The sequence below is a fragment of the Excalfactoria chinensis genome, chromosome 11 (genome assembly GCF_039878825.1).
Source record: "Excalfactoria chinensis isolate bCotChi1 chromosome 11, bCotChi1.hap2, whole genome shotgun sequence".
In the NCBI taxonomy this organism is placed as follows: Eukaryota; Metazoa; Chordata; class Aves; order Galliformes; family Phasianidae; genus Excalfactoria; species Excalfactoria chinensis.
Genome location: NC_092835.1, coordinates 18306378 through 18320111, shown reverse-complemented (window position 1 = coordinate 18320111; position 13734 = coordinate 18306378). Strand labels below are relative to the sequence as shown.

Sequence of the window (13734 nt, the reverse complement as noted above, 5' to 3'; positions counted from 1 at the left end):
TAAAGTTTATGGTTCCAGTAGTACTGCAGTAAACTAATAAGTCTCTTTTATCAACTGTGCCTAAAAAAACATTATTATTTAATTTAATTTTACAGCCTGTGAAACTACTGAATTAGACGGGCAGTTTGAAACTGCAGAGAACACACGCAATGCAGGGAAATGGAGTGGCATAGTTTTGTACCTGAAATAGAACAAGTTTTCTCATGTTAATCCAGTGCCTTGCAGCTTGAAGGAATCCCACTCCGTCTTCAAAAAACAGCATTTTTATTATCTCATTTTCATTATAATCTTGGTACTCTTTCCTTTACAGTTCTGCAGAACCACCATTTCAAAAATGACCACCTTGGCACCTTCTCTTCCTGCTTTAATTTTACATTTGAACTGCAGACACACTCAGAGAATGACACAAATGTAAGGTATCAGTGCTTTTCTATTTACCAATACTTTAAGCCTACCTCTCCAAAATGCTGTTATCAGCACCATGTTTTCATATGACCATTTGTGAAGAAAAATAAAATAATTTGGATGCATAATGTAAAATTTTCAAGACTTATATTAGGAATTCATAAATATTTCTTAATTCACAGTGACAGCTGGTTCAGTGCTGAGTTCAGTGAAAGGCATTCTCTTTTTTCTCCTCATACAGTACAATATTCTTCACTGTCCTTAGTTGGAAGGACTTAATAACTGTTGTTCTTCCGTAGTGTGATCTCCAAAATCTCATAATCCATTTTTCTAACTTCCAGAATCAAGGAAATACAGTGTCATTTGACTTACTCAGAATTTGTTAAACCAGTCTTGGTAATTTCTGCAGGCAGCAGGTTGATGTGATCTTTTTATCCTGGTAGTTTGTTGTTTGTTTTTTTTTTTTCCTTGAGTGGATTACAACCATAGGCCGGAGGAAGAACTGATTTCAATGAGGAATGAATGTGAATCACTGCCACACCAAATTACCAGAGCTCTGATCCATGTAGCAAACCTCAAAATGATGTCACAGCAGCAGCCTGCTTGTCTGAGGACAGCCTATGCGATGGCTGCCTTGTGCCAGAGGACTGCATTTGTTCACTGTCAGAACAGTCACTACAACCTGTGCTGCCCTTTCTCCAAGGCAGAGGCAAATATCTAGCAGTGCCCGAGCACGGCTGGTCACTGTGGGGTAAGAAATGATTGTTTCGTAATCCATTCGGGATAGCACTTGCTGTGAGCGAAGGATGTCAAGGATGTGGTTGAGGTGTCCTTCTGTCATGCAGCTCAGGATGGTTCCTCTCTGGCTGGCCAGTACTTGACTGAAGTTTCCTTTGCAGCAAGGACCTTGGGTGAAAAAGAAAAGCAAACAAGATACACTAAGTACTCTTTTCTTCCAGAGGTTGTTAGCAAGTGATAGCGTCAACACTGATGCACATAGAAATTTAATCTCCGTTGAGAAAGAAGAAAGGAAGAGTTAATTTGTGTTCTTTGTTCACAAGTAGTACGATGAACTCTCATCTTTTGTTTGAAAATCATGAGAATCCTATTTCAGAAAACCAGTGTTTCTAAAGACTGTTCAGATTGTTCACGTCTGGCCCTATTCAGCCTAGCATGAACAAACCTTGTGCAAAACAGTTTGGCTCCACATAAATGAGAAAATGCTGTCCTGTAGAACATGGAAGAACAGCTAACAGGTAGCCCAGGATACTAGGTTTGTTTGAAATGTGTTGTGAAATCAGGAACATGAATATATGTCAAAGCCAAACTAATAGCAAAACTAATAATTTTGGCAAAAGTGATCAAGAGCACTGGGTTCCACCTCTTCACTGACTGATGAGGCTTATGCCTCTCAGAGTATTTAGTGCTGACGCTAAGGTTTGGGGTGTACAGTAAGTACTGTAAACCAAACGAAAAGTAATAACCAAACAACATTATTACTGTACAGAATGTGCCTCTCTCATTCTGATTTTATAGTGTTGACAGTAAAGTTCTGAGATGAACTTTTCCTGTACATACTAGTCTGCTGCTTTATCCTGAAATTATGCCATCACTCAGGAGTAAATTGAAATAAATGAGTAACCGGGTGCAGAAATTGGCAAATTTGAAACAACAAAGCAAGAAAATGAGCTTTTCACCTGCAGGTAGAGGCAGGCTTCACAAGCCAGAAGCTTTCCTACTGATCAGTTTCCAGCTCAGTAGCAAAATCTGAGACCATATAAGGAATGAAATAAGTGGCTATCCCCTTCTCCTTGTCACCTTTTTCTATAGTCAGCAGCACTTTTGTAGCTGTATGAAATACTCAGCTTAAAATTACAAAAGAGAAAAAATAAAATAATTTTTAAAAATGCCTGTACTTTAGTAAACAGTTAATGGTGTGATACAATTTCTGTGTTTTTATTACAGTCTTTTCAGGCTTGTTCTCAACTGGAATATGACCCAGGGAAAGAACAGGCCAGTATTTTCAATGGCCAGTGCCCAGTCTTCTGAAAACATAAGGGCCATACACCAATGGACTACAGTGAGATAGCATTTTTTGAAGAGTTATTGCACTAAATAACTGAAACTGTGCCAGATAATCCAGAAAAAGATTATCTATTTCTATGAGTCTCTAAACAATGTAACCACTGAATAAGATATGGTCTGGGAGAACACTGCCCCCTCTAACTGGACGAGGAGTCTTACCTGTCACTGGTTGTTCAGGGTGCATAGTTTGTGGACTGTGCTTAAGTGTCAGTGGTGGATCCTTATGCTGACAGTTTTCTCTGCCTGCAGTTGGACCAGATAAGGGAAGAGTACAAAAAGGTTTTCTTTTGTCAGAGTATGGGTAATCTTTAAAAAAAAAAAAAAAAAAAAAAAAAAAAGTTTTAAATGAACAAGATGAGATCCTTAAATTAAGCAGCAACAGAACATAATACATATCATATGACTGACTTGAGAGCACCTTTTTATTACTAGCTGTTCTTTGGGCACTTGATAGGACACTGTTCCTGGGAAGATTTTGGCATACACTACAACATGCTTCTGTGTTTTTCAGGAATTCCATAGGAATTTGTTTCTTAAGTTACAGAAAATTCTATTCTAGGTCCGGCAGCTATTGATAAGAAGTAAAATGCTTGGAAATGCAGATGTTATTATAAGTGAATTGATTTCCTGGATACTTAAAACTGTTTTCCATTTTGTACATCTGCAGCAGATTTGTTCAACTCATTACCTCATTACCCTTCAGCACATATGAATTCATTTTAAATATCTCTTGTTGTTTTTACAGTCATTTTGGACATATTATTTCTCTAGTTATTTAAACAATAATAATGACTGCTGTTGATTTAGCAAATAGAAAAATAAAATCTTACTCAAGGGGGACTGAAGTGCTAAATTTTTTAGGGATGTATTATCAAATATTCTATAAGCTTCAGTAGTAATAAAATGACTCAGACAATAACTATGAGAACTATTAAAGTGTCAATCAGATTTATTTTATAATCTCAGAATATGATTGCAACATATAAGAATAATCTGGTGTGCCTTAACTTAGGTAGCTCACATAAGCACAGCAAGAAAAGCAACCACACAGAATGGATTTTGCAAGTTCAGATGGAGTCTGAATACTTGTTCAATGTCTGAAACATGCCACTGTAGTTTCCTCACTATGTTTATCCAAGTTTGATAGATATAGCTGCATTTGAGGCCATCAGATTTGTGCAAGGTTTCCCACGGCAATGTAGATATGCATGGAGACAGAGAGATAGCAAGCTGTAATTGATTATAGCTGATGACCAGAAAGACACTATTGTTTTTGTGACCTTAGGTAGCAACTGATGAGGTTTCTAGAGAAGATCAGCCAGAACAGCTCACGGTATCTATTTTCTACAATACCCAAATGAACTTGAAGTGCCAAAGGGTACTCGCCAGCATGTCCAGTAAATCAGTACATTCAAAAGCTCTTCTGTCTTGGACTGCAAAGATTGCAATCAAAAAACCAAGTAACAAAACTTAATTTTGCAGAAACCTTTGCATGCATCAGATTGTAGACTGCAGTGGAAATTTCCTTCTTACTTATACTCTTCAAAATCCCATTTAGAAGGTCTACATTTTCTGTAGGAGGAATAAAGCATTTTAGATATACTGTGTTTGTTGGAGTACTAAGTGTCTTTGTAAAGATTTATGAGTGCATAGAGTAGTTCTAAGTAGATAGAATGTTCTAGAATAGCTGAGTTACAGTCTGTAGGTTAGGGAGTTAATGGGCGGGGCTTGAGGTAGGTATGTGTATAGGTCCCCTCGTGTGCATCGGGTTTTGCGTAGCGGGTGTATGCATCTGCGCGGGAATTAGGATGGTATATAAGGAGTGTGACACAGCAATAAATTGAGAGAAGACCTCATGGCATCCATGACTGTGTCTCTCTCCTCCAGACGGTCAAGGTCCCGGGATAACTTGGGTTATGTCACATGTTGTATACCAAATTGTGTATATATTTAGGCATCAATATGTTGTAACAAACTTCACTAATTTAATTATGCTACTTTACTACTATGTTGAGCAGCTGAATGAACTAGATTAGATCAGTTTAAATATAACTTCTACCTCATACATCCTTTGGTTTTCTTTGTGAATCCATTGTAAAGAACATTAACTCAAAATCAGTTTTTCTTACAGATGTTCATACAGATGTGCACTTGCAGAAGAATTACATATGACTTTTTGAAGAAGCAATTTGTATATTAGTCCTCAAGTAGCATGATTTCTTGGCCTTGTTTGGTTTACTGCTTGGTTTTGTGTGGTGTTTTTCTTTAGGGCTAGTGGAACTGTTAACACACCTCAAAGGGAACTGCCTACACAGTGGAAATAAATACTTAAAACTTGTCAATCTTTGTTAAAATAATACATGGGCTAACATTATCCCCTCTGTTAGCTTGTGGTCTGTAATGTGGTTCTTGATGACAGCATACAGTGATAAAGTGCAACAGTCTGTTCCTCTTGGGCAAATGGCTTGGTACAAACTTCTCTGAATTGGCAGGCTGCAAGCTGCTACAATCCCTGTCAAACCTCCCAGTAGGGTTGTTTGACCTGCAATGTATAGGAAAATGACACTGCAATAAATAACAAAGATCCTGGAATTCTTAGAACTATATTTTGCATAAGTTATTTCACGTGTGTTAAAACAAAGACTGTTTTTAAGGGCAAAAGTAAAAATATATTTACACCCTTGGTAGTAGATGTGCTAGTCTTTAAAAATGACCGTAACCACCTATTCCTACAGGCCACTTCAGGATAAAAATCTCTGTCCAAACCAATAAATCAAATGAATACCTCAGATATACATGTATTTATTACATCGTTAGTGCGCAGTTTTATATAAAGCCTTACAATGTGTAATCAGTCCTAAGAAGAGGTGCAGCCACGAGATGGCAGTGGTAGGTGAAAGCTGTGTGAACGGCACCGTACCATTCTATGCAGCGTTTTTATAACACTTCTCAGCCTGCAAAATCATGCTTTGCCATACAGAACTGAGCCTGTAGCAACAAAGTCTTTCTTTGAGGCCCACCACTATAAATGGGGGATCATTCTTAGACTATGGCAATTGTTACATCATGCTTTATGCAAACTGTGTTCTAACTGTAACAGAAGGCAGAGGGCTGTTTGAACAGACAGTGCTGTTGGTGCCATCGTTTCTCTACAGTAAAGGAATTTGTAGAAAATAATGGTGCAACAAAATCTGATGTGAGCAATAGACAAATACCTTCAAAGGGTTTCTGTCTGCCTGTGCTTTCCCAGACAGTATACCAAATTTTATACATATATATATAATAATCATATTAATTAGTTTGGAATCAATATTTATGTTCCCATCATTTCAAAGAGCACATGTTTGATTTAAGAAAGGAATTTTCCTAAACCTAGACAAATCATCCTTAATCTGAAGAGCTCCTTTCTCCTGAATTATTAAGCTTCAGCTTTCAACTGAACAGTTTTTATAGAAGAATCAGAACATTCTGTTCTCCTTTCTCTATCATTTTTGTTTTGTTTCCAGGTAATCTAAATAGCAGCTGAGAAAGCTGGACATTACATTAGGTGCTCAACAGCATATCAGTCAGTTAACCTATTTTTTTCTTTTCTAATGTCCTAGGAAGTATTTCAGTGATACCATGATCTATGTGTATAACCTGCAATTCACATGATCTAAAACACAGTTATTTGATTAAAAACCCCTTGGTCTCAAGGGGTTAGAGGCAGAATCAGGGAATCTACTGGAAGGGAGAAAGCAGACTACAGATGAATTGGAAGTAAAGCAACCTGTAGGGGGAAAAGCAATTCTAGTATAAACTTAACTACATCCTTGAATCTGTCTGCAGAGCTGAATCATGTGGTGTTTTACTCCCTCTTCTGTCAGATTTCCACATAAAATCTGGAGTTCTTTTACTTAAATGTTACCTAGGAAAATATTAGTGTAATGTGGATGTACACGTAGTTTACATGGAACTAAGCATTATTTCATTTCACATATGATCCTTTGCTTTCTTTACTGCACTGTAGTCTAGACACACACCTATCTCATGCACTGAGTTATATCTAAGCATCTAAAATTAAAAAAGAATTACAAGTTGGAAATTAATGAAAATAAACCTCCATTCTTGCTGTGCAAAAATCTAGTGTTTATGAAAAAGGGCAGACAAGTTGCATCATTTATAGTTCTCAAGTGTGTGCACTGCTTGACTCATCTTAGTGCATGACTCTGGCAGAAAGAAAGAAGTTTAATTTGTTGCTTCCATAAAAACTGTGAGAGATGAGTGTCCTACTTAAAAGCTACCTATAATGTTAGAGCCTGGGCTGTGTATAAGATATAAAGATACACATCTGTAGGGACAGAAATTGCAATTTGTCTAATTATTGAGGCAGCTAAAAGTATATTACAGTTCCAAAACAGAAGTGTGACAGTAGTGGGAGGTAGTTGGGAGGTGGTGTCGATGTGCCTGGGGGTAGGGAGGCCCTTCAGAGGGATCTAGATAATCTGGACCACTGGGCTGAGGTGAATGGGATGAGGTTCAACAAGGCCAAGTGCCAGGTCCTGCACTTTGGCCACAATAACCCCATGCAGCGCTATAGGCTTGGGGCTGAGTGGTTGGATGACTGTGAAGAGGAAAGGGACCTGGGGGTGTTGGCTGATGCTCAGGTGAAGATGAGCCGACAGTGTGCCCAGGTGGCCAAGAGGGACTGCATTACAAATAGTGTGGCCAGCAGGAGCAGAGCAGTAATCAAACTCTGTACTCAGCACTGGTGAGGTCGCATCTTGAGTACTGTGTTCAGTTTTGGACCCCTCACTACCACAAAGACATTCAGGCCCTGGAACGTGTCCAGAGAAGGGCAATTAAACTGGTGAGGGGTCTGCAGCACAAGTCTTATGAGGAGCGGCTGAGGGAGCTGGGATTGTTTAGCCTGGAGGAGGCTCAGGGGAGACCTCATTGCACCCTACAACTTCCTGAAGGGAGGCTGTGATGATGAAGGGTTTGGCCTCTTCTCCCAGGCAACAAACAGGACCTGAGGAAATGGCCACAAGTTGTACCAGAGGAAATTTAGATTAGACATAAGGAAAAACTTCTTCTTTCAAAGTGGTCAGGCACTGCAATGGCTGCCCAGGGAGGTGATGGAGTCACTGTCCCTGGCAGTGTTCAAGAGGCATCCGTATGAGGAGCTACATTATATGGTTTAGTAGTTGTGGTAGCAATGGTAATGAGAGGACTGTTGGACTAGATAATCTTGTAGGTCCTTTCCAACCTTGTGATTATATGATTCTATGATTCAGTAGATAATATTCCTCCTTTGTAGAAATCCCTGAAGTTAGAAGTATGATTGACTGGCTCAGTAGATTATTTTAGCAGATTCCACAGAACCTCCCCAGTGGGACACCGCTGAGATAAAAGCTTCATTTTTATCTGAGCATAAGCAGTTCTTCCTGAAATTAATTCCAACAAAATCAGAGGCTGACCCCCACCTCACTACAACTTCTTGTTAGGGGCTGCAGAGAGCAATGAGATCACCTCTTTTTCAGACTGCATAATCCCAGCTCCCTCAGCCACTCCTTGTAAGGCTTGTGCTCCAGGTCCTTCAGAGCTTTGTTGCCCTTCTCTGGGTGTGCTTCAGGGCATCAATGTCTTTCTTGTAGCGAGAGGCCTATAACTAAGCACAGCAATTGAGGTGTGGCCTCACCAATGTTGTACAGAGGGACAATCATTTCCCTGCTCCTGCTAGCTGCACTGGTTTCTTATACAAACCAGGATGTTGTTGGCCTTCCTGGCCACCTGGGCACACTGCTGGCTTGTGTTCAGCCAAACATCAACCAATACCCCCAAATCCTTTTTCTCCATGAAGCTTTCAACCACTCTGCACCAAGCCTGAAGTGCTGCATGGGTTGTGTGAACAAAGACCAGGGCTCAGCACTTGATATTGTTGAAGCTCATACAATAGGCTTCAGCCCACCAATACAGCCTGTCCAGATCCCTCTGAAGGGCCCTCCTGCCCTCAGGCAGATCAACTCTTCCTTCCAACTTGGTGTCATCTGCAGACTAAGACTACACTTAGTTCCCTCATCCAGATCATCAATAAAGATAATAAACCTTGCTAGCCTGAATACTGACTCCTGGGAAACACCATTCATGACCAGTTGCCAGCTGGATTTGATTCCATTCACCAACAATTCTGCAGGTCCAGCTATCCAGCTTTTTACCCAGTAAAAAGAAACAGTATACCCATCTAAGCGATGGCTTCTGCAGGAGAGAAGGACAAAGTATATGACTTGCTCTTAGAAATCCCTCTCACCTGTAAGTATCACCTTCCTGTGAAGAAGGACCTCCTTCAGGTATTTCAGGAGCGATGTATGCTAGATCCTGGCGTTTTCTCTGACAGTCCTGCAGGTCTGACTTGTTTCTGATACCTCCAGTTGGTTAGACCATAATCTGTTATCAACAGAGATAACAGAGGTGGGAGAAAACAAGTTTTAATAACAGTGCCTCAGTGTCAAAACTAAATATTGGTTGTTAGAGTAAACACATAAGGCAATCACTGAATTTTATGTTAGCAAGGTATAGGCTGCGAATTCCCACCTTGGCTCTGTACTGTGCATCCAAAAGGACCTTGGAAGGTTTCATGCCGCAGTGGCAGACAGCAGGCTGGAGGCTGTGTAGCTAATGTAGCTCTTCAGCCACATCTGATAGGATCCTTATGAGTAAGGGAAATGGAAGATCTGGGTACAGTTGATGCTAAAGAACACAAAGTACAGGTTTCTGTACGGTGAACTGTTATGTTCACACTTTGATGTGACAGTAAACAAAAATACAACACTGAATCAAATAGCAGACTGGCTGCGATTGTGATTACTGTCTGTAATTTACATGCTGGTTGTTCTCTTTTGCTTAGCTCACAGTTTTGTCACAAAAGACCTTACATAACTTGTGGATGAGTGAGTGGAGGGATCCACTGATCATCCACTCAGTCGCTATCCCCACAAGTCTCTGGTAGCAGTAAACCCCAAGAGAAGGCAAGAGACATTCAGACTTACAGCATCTGATATTTGCTATATCCTGAAGCAGCAACTTCCATTCCCTGTAAAATATATCGAAGGTGAGTGGCAGTTTAGACTGGAGGGAACTTCAGCTAGAGATCGGATTACATAGGCTGCATGAATGAGAGAGAACTATGTGGTTGTATACAGGCTAATATAATTCTACCAATAAAACCAGTACTATATCATCCTCCAAACAACTGTAAGAAAATTAAGCAATATCTAGTGCAGTGTGTTTTTTAACATAATGTGAGAGAACTCAGGATGCATTAATAGGGACGGCAGCAGGGAGAGAGACAGGGTTGTGCCCCTCTCCTTTGCCCTTGTGTGGCTCCATCTGCCATACTGCATCCAGGCCTGGGGCACCCAGCATAAGAAGGATGTGGAGTTGCTGGCGCAGGTCCAGAGGAGGGCCAGGAAGATGATCAAAGAGTTGGAGCACAGCTCCTAGGAAGAAAGAGTGAAGGAGGTGGGTTTGTTTAGCCTGGCAAAGAGAAGGCTTCAGGAAGACCTCCCAGCAGCCTTCTAGTACTTGAAGAGAGCTTATAAGCAGGAGAGAGACTGACTTTTTACATGGTCTGGCAGTGACAGGACAAGGGGGAATAGCTTTAAACAAACAGAAGGAAGATTTAGGTTAGATGTTAGAAGGAAATTCTTTACTCAGAGGGCAGTGAGGCCCTGGCACTACTGCCCAGAGAACTGTGGGTGCCCCATTCTTCATAGTGGTCAGGGCCAGGCTGGGGGTTGGAAGTAGGTGGACTTTAATAAGTTTCCAACCCAAACATTCTGTGATTCTATTTTTCTATGAACATAAGAACATAGCAGGATTTGGAATTCAGAGGGAGGAAAAAGATGTGAAATGCTGGATTTTAAAAAGTATGTTTTTCCCCATACTGTCCTCAGAAACTTATAATTGCATTATTCTCAGCTAACTAGTTTTAACTGGTTTGTTTTTGCACAACATTATCTCTGACAAACAGAGCACATTCCCTAAAATACCTTCATCTTGCCTCATCAACACTGTCTTGGGGTTATTCTTGAAAACCTTCTGTGCCTCTGTCACCACAGTGGAATTCTGCAGCAGCTAGGTGGAGCCCAGCACCTACTGTGGTTTGGTTTTGTAACTTGTACACACATCTCCCTGCCCTCTAACCCTGACATGTATCCGTCCCTCATCCTGCCGCACTGCTCCTTCACATGTACTTGCCGGGTTAGACAAACTTCAACTGAAATCTCTTCAAGGTCCTCCAGAAAAAGTTACACTGTGCATGGCATGCTGAGAATCACTGGTTGGGGTCTGCAGACATCATTGCAGTAGACATAATAACTTCAGAAATAAACTCTGCTTTTATAAAATTTTAAGAGAAAAAAAAATATATATATATATATATATGAAAGAAATAAAAGAAAAAGATAAGAAAAATAATATTATATGTATAAAAGAAATTACATATATATAATATACATAATATTATAATTTTATATTTTTATATATAAATAAATATTTTATATATAAGTATGTAGAGCTTGTTTCCCAGTATAACTGCCTCCAAGCTGCCCCTTGATGAGTGGGGATTTCTAGTAATGGAGAGGTGTTTAGGGACTGGCCAAGGTAAAACTAACCAAATCCTCCTGGGCTACTACAGACAATGGTTTGGCCATATCTTGATGGCTGGATCTGAGAAAAGAATGACAGTCAAAGTTCTTAGGCCTGTCTGTCATCAGTGCTGTCAAAGCATAGTGACATTGTGCCACCTCTTACACACTGAATAACCCTATCCTAAAGCTTTCCCTTTACCACTCAGTGTCAGATCCTCATTACAAATACAGGGAAATTAAACTAACTGCAGAAGAGTTCTCAGGATATAACTTGCCATCCAGGGCTGTGAGGTGCTAAATAATTGCTCTTTTTATTCTATCTGATCACTTTGAAATACATAGCTATTATTAATAAAATAATGTTTTTAAATGCTACTTAATTATGTAGACAACAATTTAGTATTTAACAGTTAAATGGCAGAAAGAGTTTCACCAATTCTCACAAAAAAAAAAGGGGGGGGGGGTTGGAGTGGCAATTATTCAATATCTCATCTAACTACATCAAAATGTAAATAAAAGTACAGCAGCTGATTGGTCAGCTCAGCTTCAACAGTATTTGACTTTAATATGGTAGCACAGTTGAACTACTGATTCTTAAAATTATTGTAATTTGAAAGCAATCACTACCTTAGATATTTCACTTAGACATGACACTGAAAGACAAATCAGTAGTCTCAGAAACTTAGAAAAGGATTCTCTGAATTAATATAAATTTCCAGATAAGCCACTTATCCCTTAAATTGCAGAGACAAACCATGCAAATCTACAAATCCTGAGTAAATATGAGGCAATCAGAAGGCTGGCAGTAAAAAAATATGTCTCATAATGCTGTATTATAAAACAAATAAACTTTTAAATAATCAAAATAATTTACTCAGAACTTCAAACAGTACAAAGAAGCTCATATAATGAATATGGGACCTAAACCATTCCTGAATGTTTCTACTTTTCAAGTAGAATCAAGCAGTGCTGCAACAATTTTTATGCTACTGCTAATTCACAATTTGGATAAAAAGAAAAGCTGTGAGCAGCTCCTGTTTTTCATTTACAAAACCTAATTTAGCTAGTGATTTATACAAACAAAATGAAAACCAATTCAGTCTTTGTTACAAACCACATCACACTGAGGAATATTGTTCCTCTGTTTGAGTCTGTACATCTGCTTCCATGCCCGAACTCAAACTGATTTGATTTTAGCACCTAAAATGAGAGATTTATTATGCATCCAGAGCTCTAATAAGGCTGCTACTATAGTTGGAGGGACTAATAATGGAATATGGTACTGTTAAATGAAGTTACAGACAACAAACTCTAACTCCCAGGTGGTAAGTTTGGTATTTTTTCCAATAGTTCTGCTCTTCTGAATGTTTTTTGTTTGTTTTTTTTTCCTCTTGGACCCAATTCAAATCTCATTATTAAATCACAAAATGTTTTTGGTTGATTTTTGTTTTGTTGTTGCTGTTGTGTTTTTTTTTAATATAATTTTTAAAGGTTTATTTGTATTATTTAAAAACTTTGTCATCATCCCCTAGCTTGAGTGGTTATGGGGAGGATCCTCCCTAGTATGGGGAGGATGAAGATGACTATAAAACCATTTCACAGAATCACCGAATCAGTAAGGCTGGAGAAGACCTCTCAGATCCTCAGGTCCAACCCGAGCCCACCCCGACCATGCCCACTGCCCACATCCATCAGTGCCACATCCCCACAGCTGTAGGACACCTCCAGGGATGGTGACTTCCCCCCCTCCCTGGGCAGCCTCTGGCAGTGCCTCACTGCTCATTCAGAGAAGTTTTTCCTAATATTTTCCTATTTCCTATATTTATTTCAAGTTTCTAACTTTAAAAGTAACTCCAAAAAGTTAATTTATAGTGTTTTTCTTAGCATGTGAGAAACTCTTCTAAGTTCAACCAATATCCAAAGGCCCGAATAGAAGAAATTGGAAGCAAACAGCAACTTACCTTCAGAAATACAAGCATAAAGATGACCAGTGTTTAGTGATACTGCTACAGATACCCAGTGTGAGTCTGCTGTGAATGCAGTCGGAGCTTTTTCTGCTCATGAGTCAGCAGCATGTTTATCTCTCCTTTCATTGGCTGCCAGTAAACATCTAAAATTTCCTGGTAGGACATATGCACTGTAACTCTGTAACTCCTTGGTGGCTGCATATGTGTATGCTTGGGCTGATTTGTTAGCTGCCTGTAGTTAATTAGACAGAAAAAGTGGTCAAATTGCTGCTTTTCCCCCTCTTCCTCCCCCCCCGCCGCCCCCCCAAAAAAAAAAAAAAAAAAAAAAAAAAAAAAAAAAAAAAAAAAAAAAAAAAAGAGGAACTTCAAAGGGAAAAGAAAGATTGCAAAACACTGACAAACACTGTATTGTACCAGGTCCAATTATAGATGTGTTTGGAGCCAACAATCATCTCTGCAGTTGATCAAACTGATATCCCAGGTACAAAATCCCCTTAAACACTATAAGTCACCCTGATCTTAAAACAGGATGAAAACTGTCATTATTTTGTTGAAGGATGGGTAAGCATAGGAGTGACGTTCATTTGCAAAGAAATAAAGATGAACTGGCTGACAAATAGCGCTGTTGAAGGGGATATGGGGGCTAC

The 13734-nt window shown here is 39.4% G+C and overlaps 1 protein-coding gene and 1 pseudogene across 1 annotated transcript; both read right to left on the bottom strand.

Moving 5' to 3' along the window:
* Positions 1 to 763: 763 nt before the first annotated feature.
* On the bottom strand, positions 764 to 3882 carry LOC140257514 (receptor-interacting serine/threonine-protein kinase 2-like). The gene is made up of 3 exons (XM_072346851.1): positions 3873 to 3882; positions 2650 to 2796; positions 764 to 1311 (listed from the first exon to the last, which is right to left on the bottom strand). Exons 1-3 carry the CDS (start codon positions 3880 to 3882, stop codon positions 992 to 994), a joined length of 477 nt encoding a protein of 158 aa, XP_072202952.1. The 3' UTR covers positions 764 to 991.
* Positions 3883 to 3901: 19 nt separating this feature from the next.
* Positions 3902 to 13734, bottom strand: part of LOC140257513 (receptor-interacting serine/threonine-protein kinase 2-like) — a 29957-nt pseudogene continuing 20124 nt past the window's right edge.

Bases quoted from the DNA above. Each gene is read 5' to 3' on its own strand.
- LOC140257514 (XM_072346851.1), bottom strand. The intron at 1,312-2,649 runs GTAAGACTCCTC...TTTTCACCCAAG, and splicing joins CCCTGAACAACCAGTGACAG to GTCCTTGCTGCAAAGGAAAC.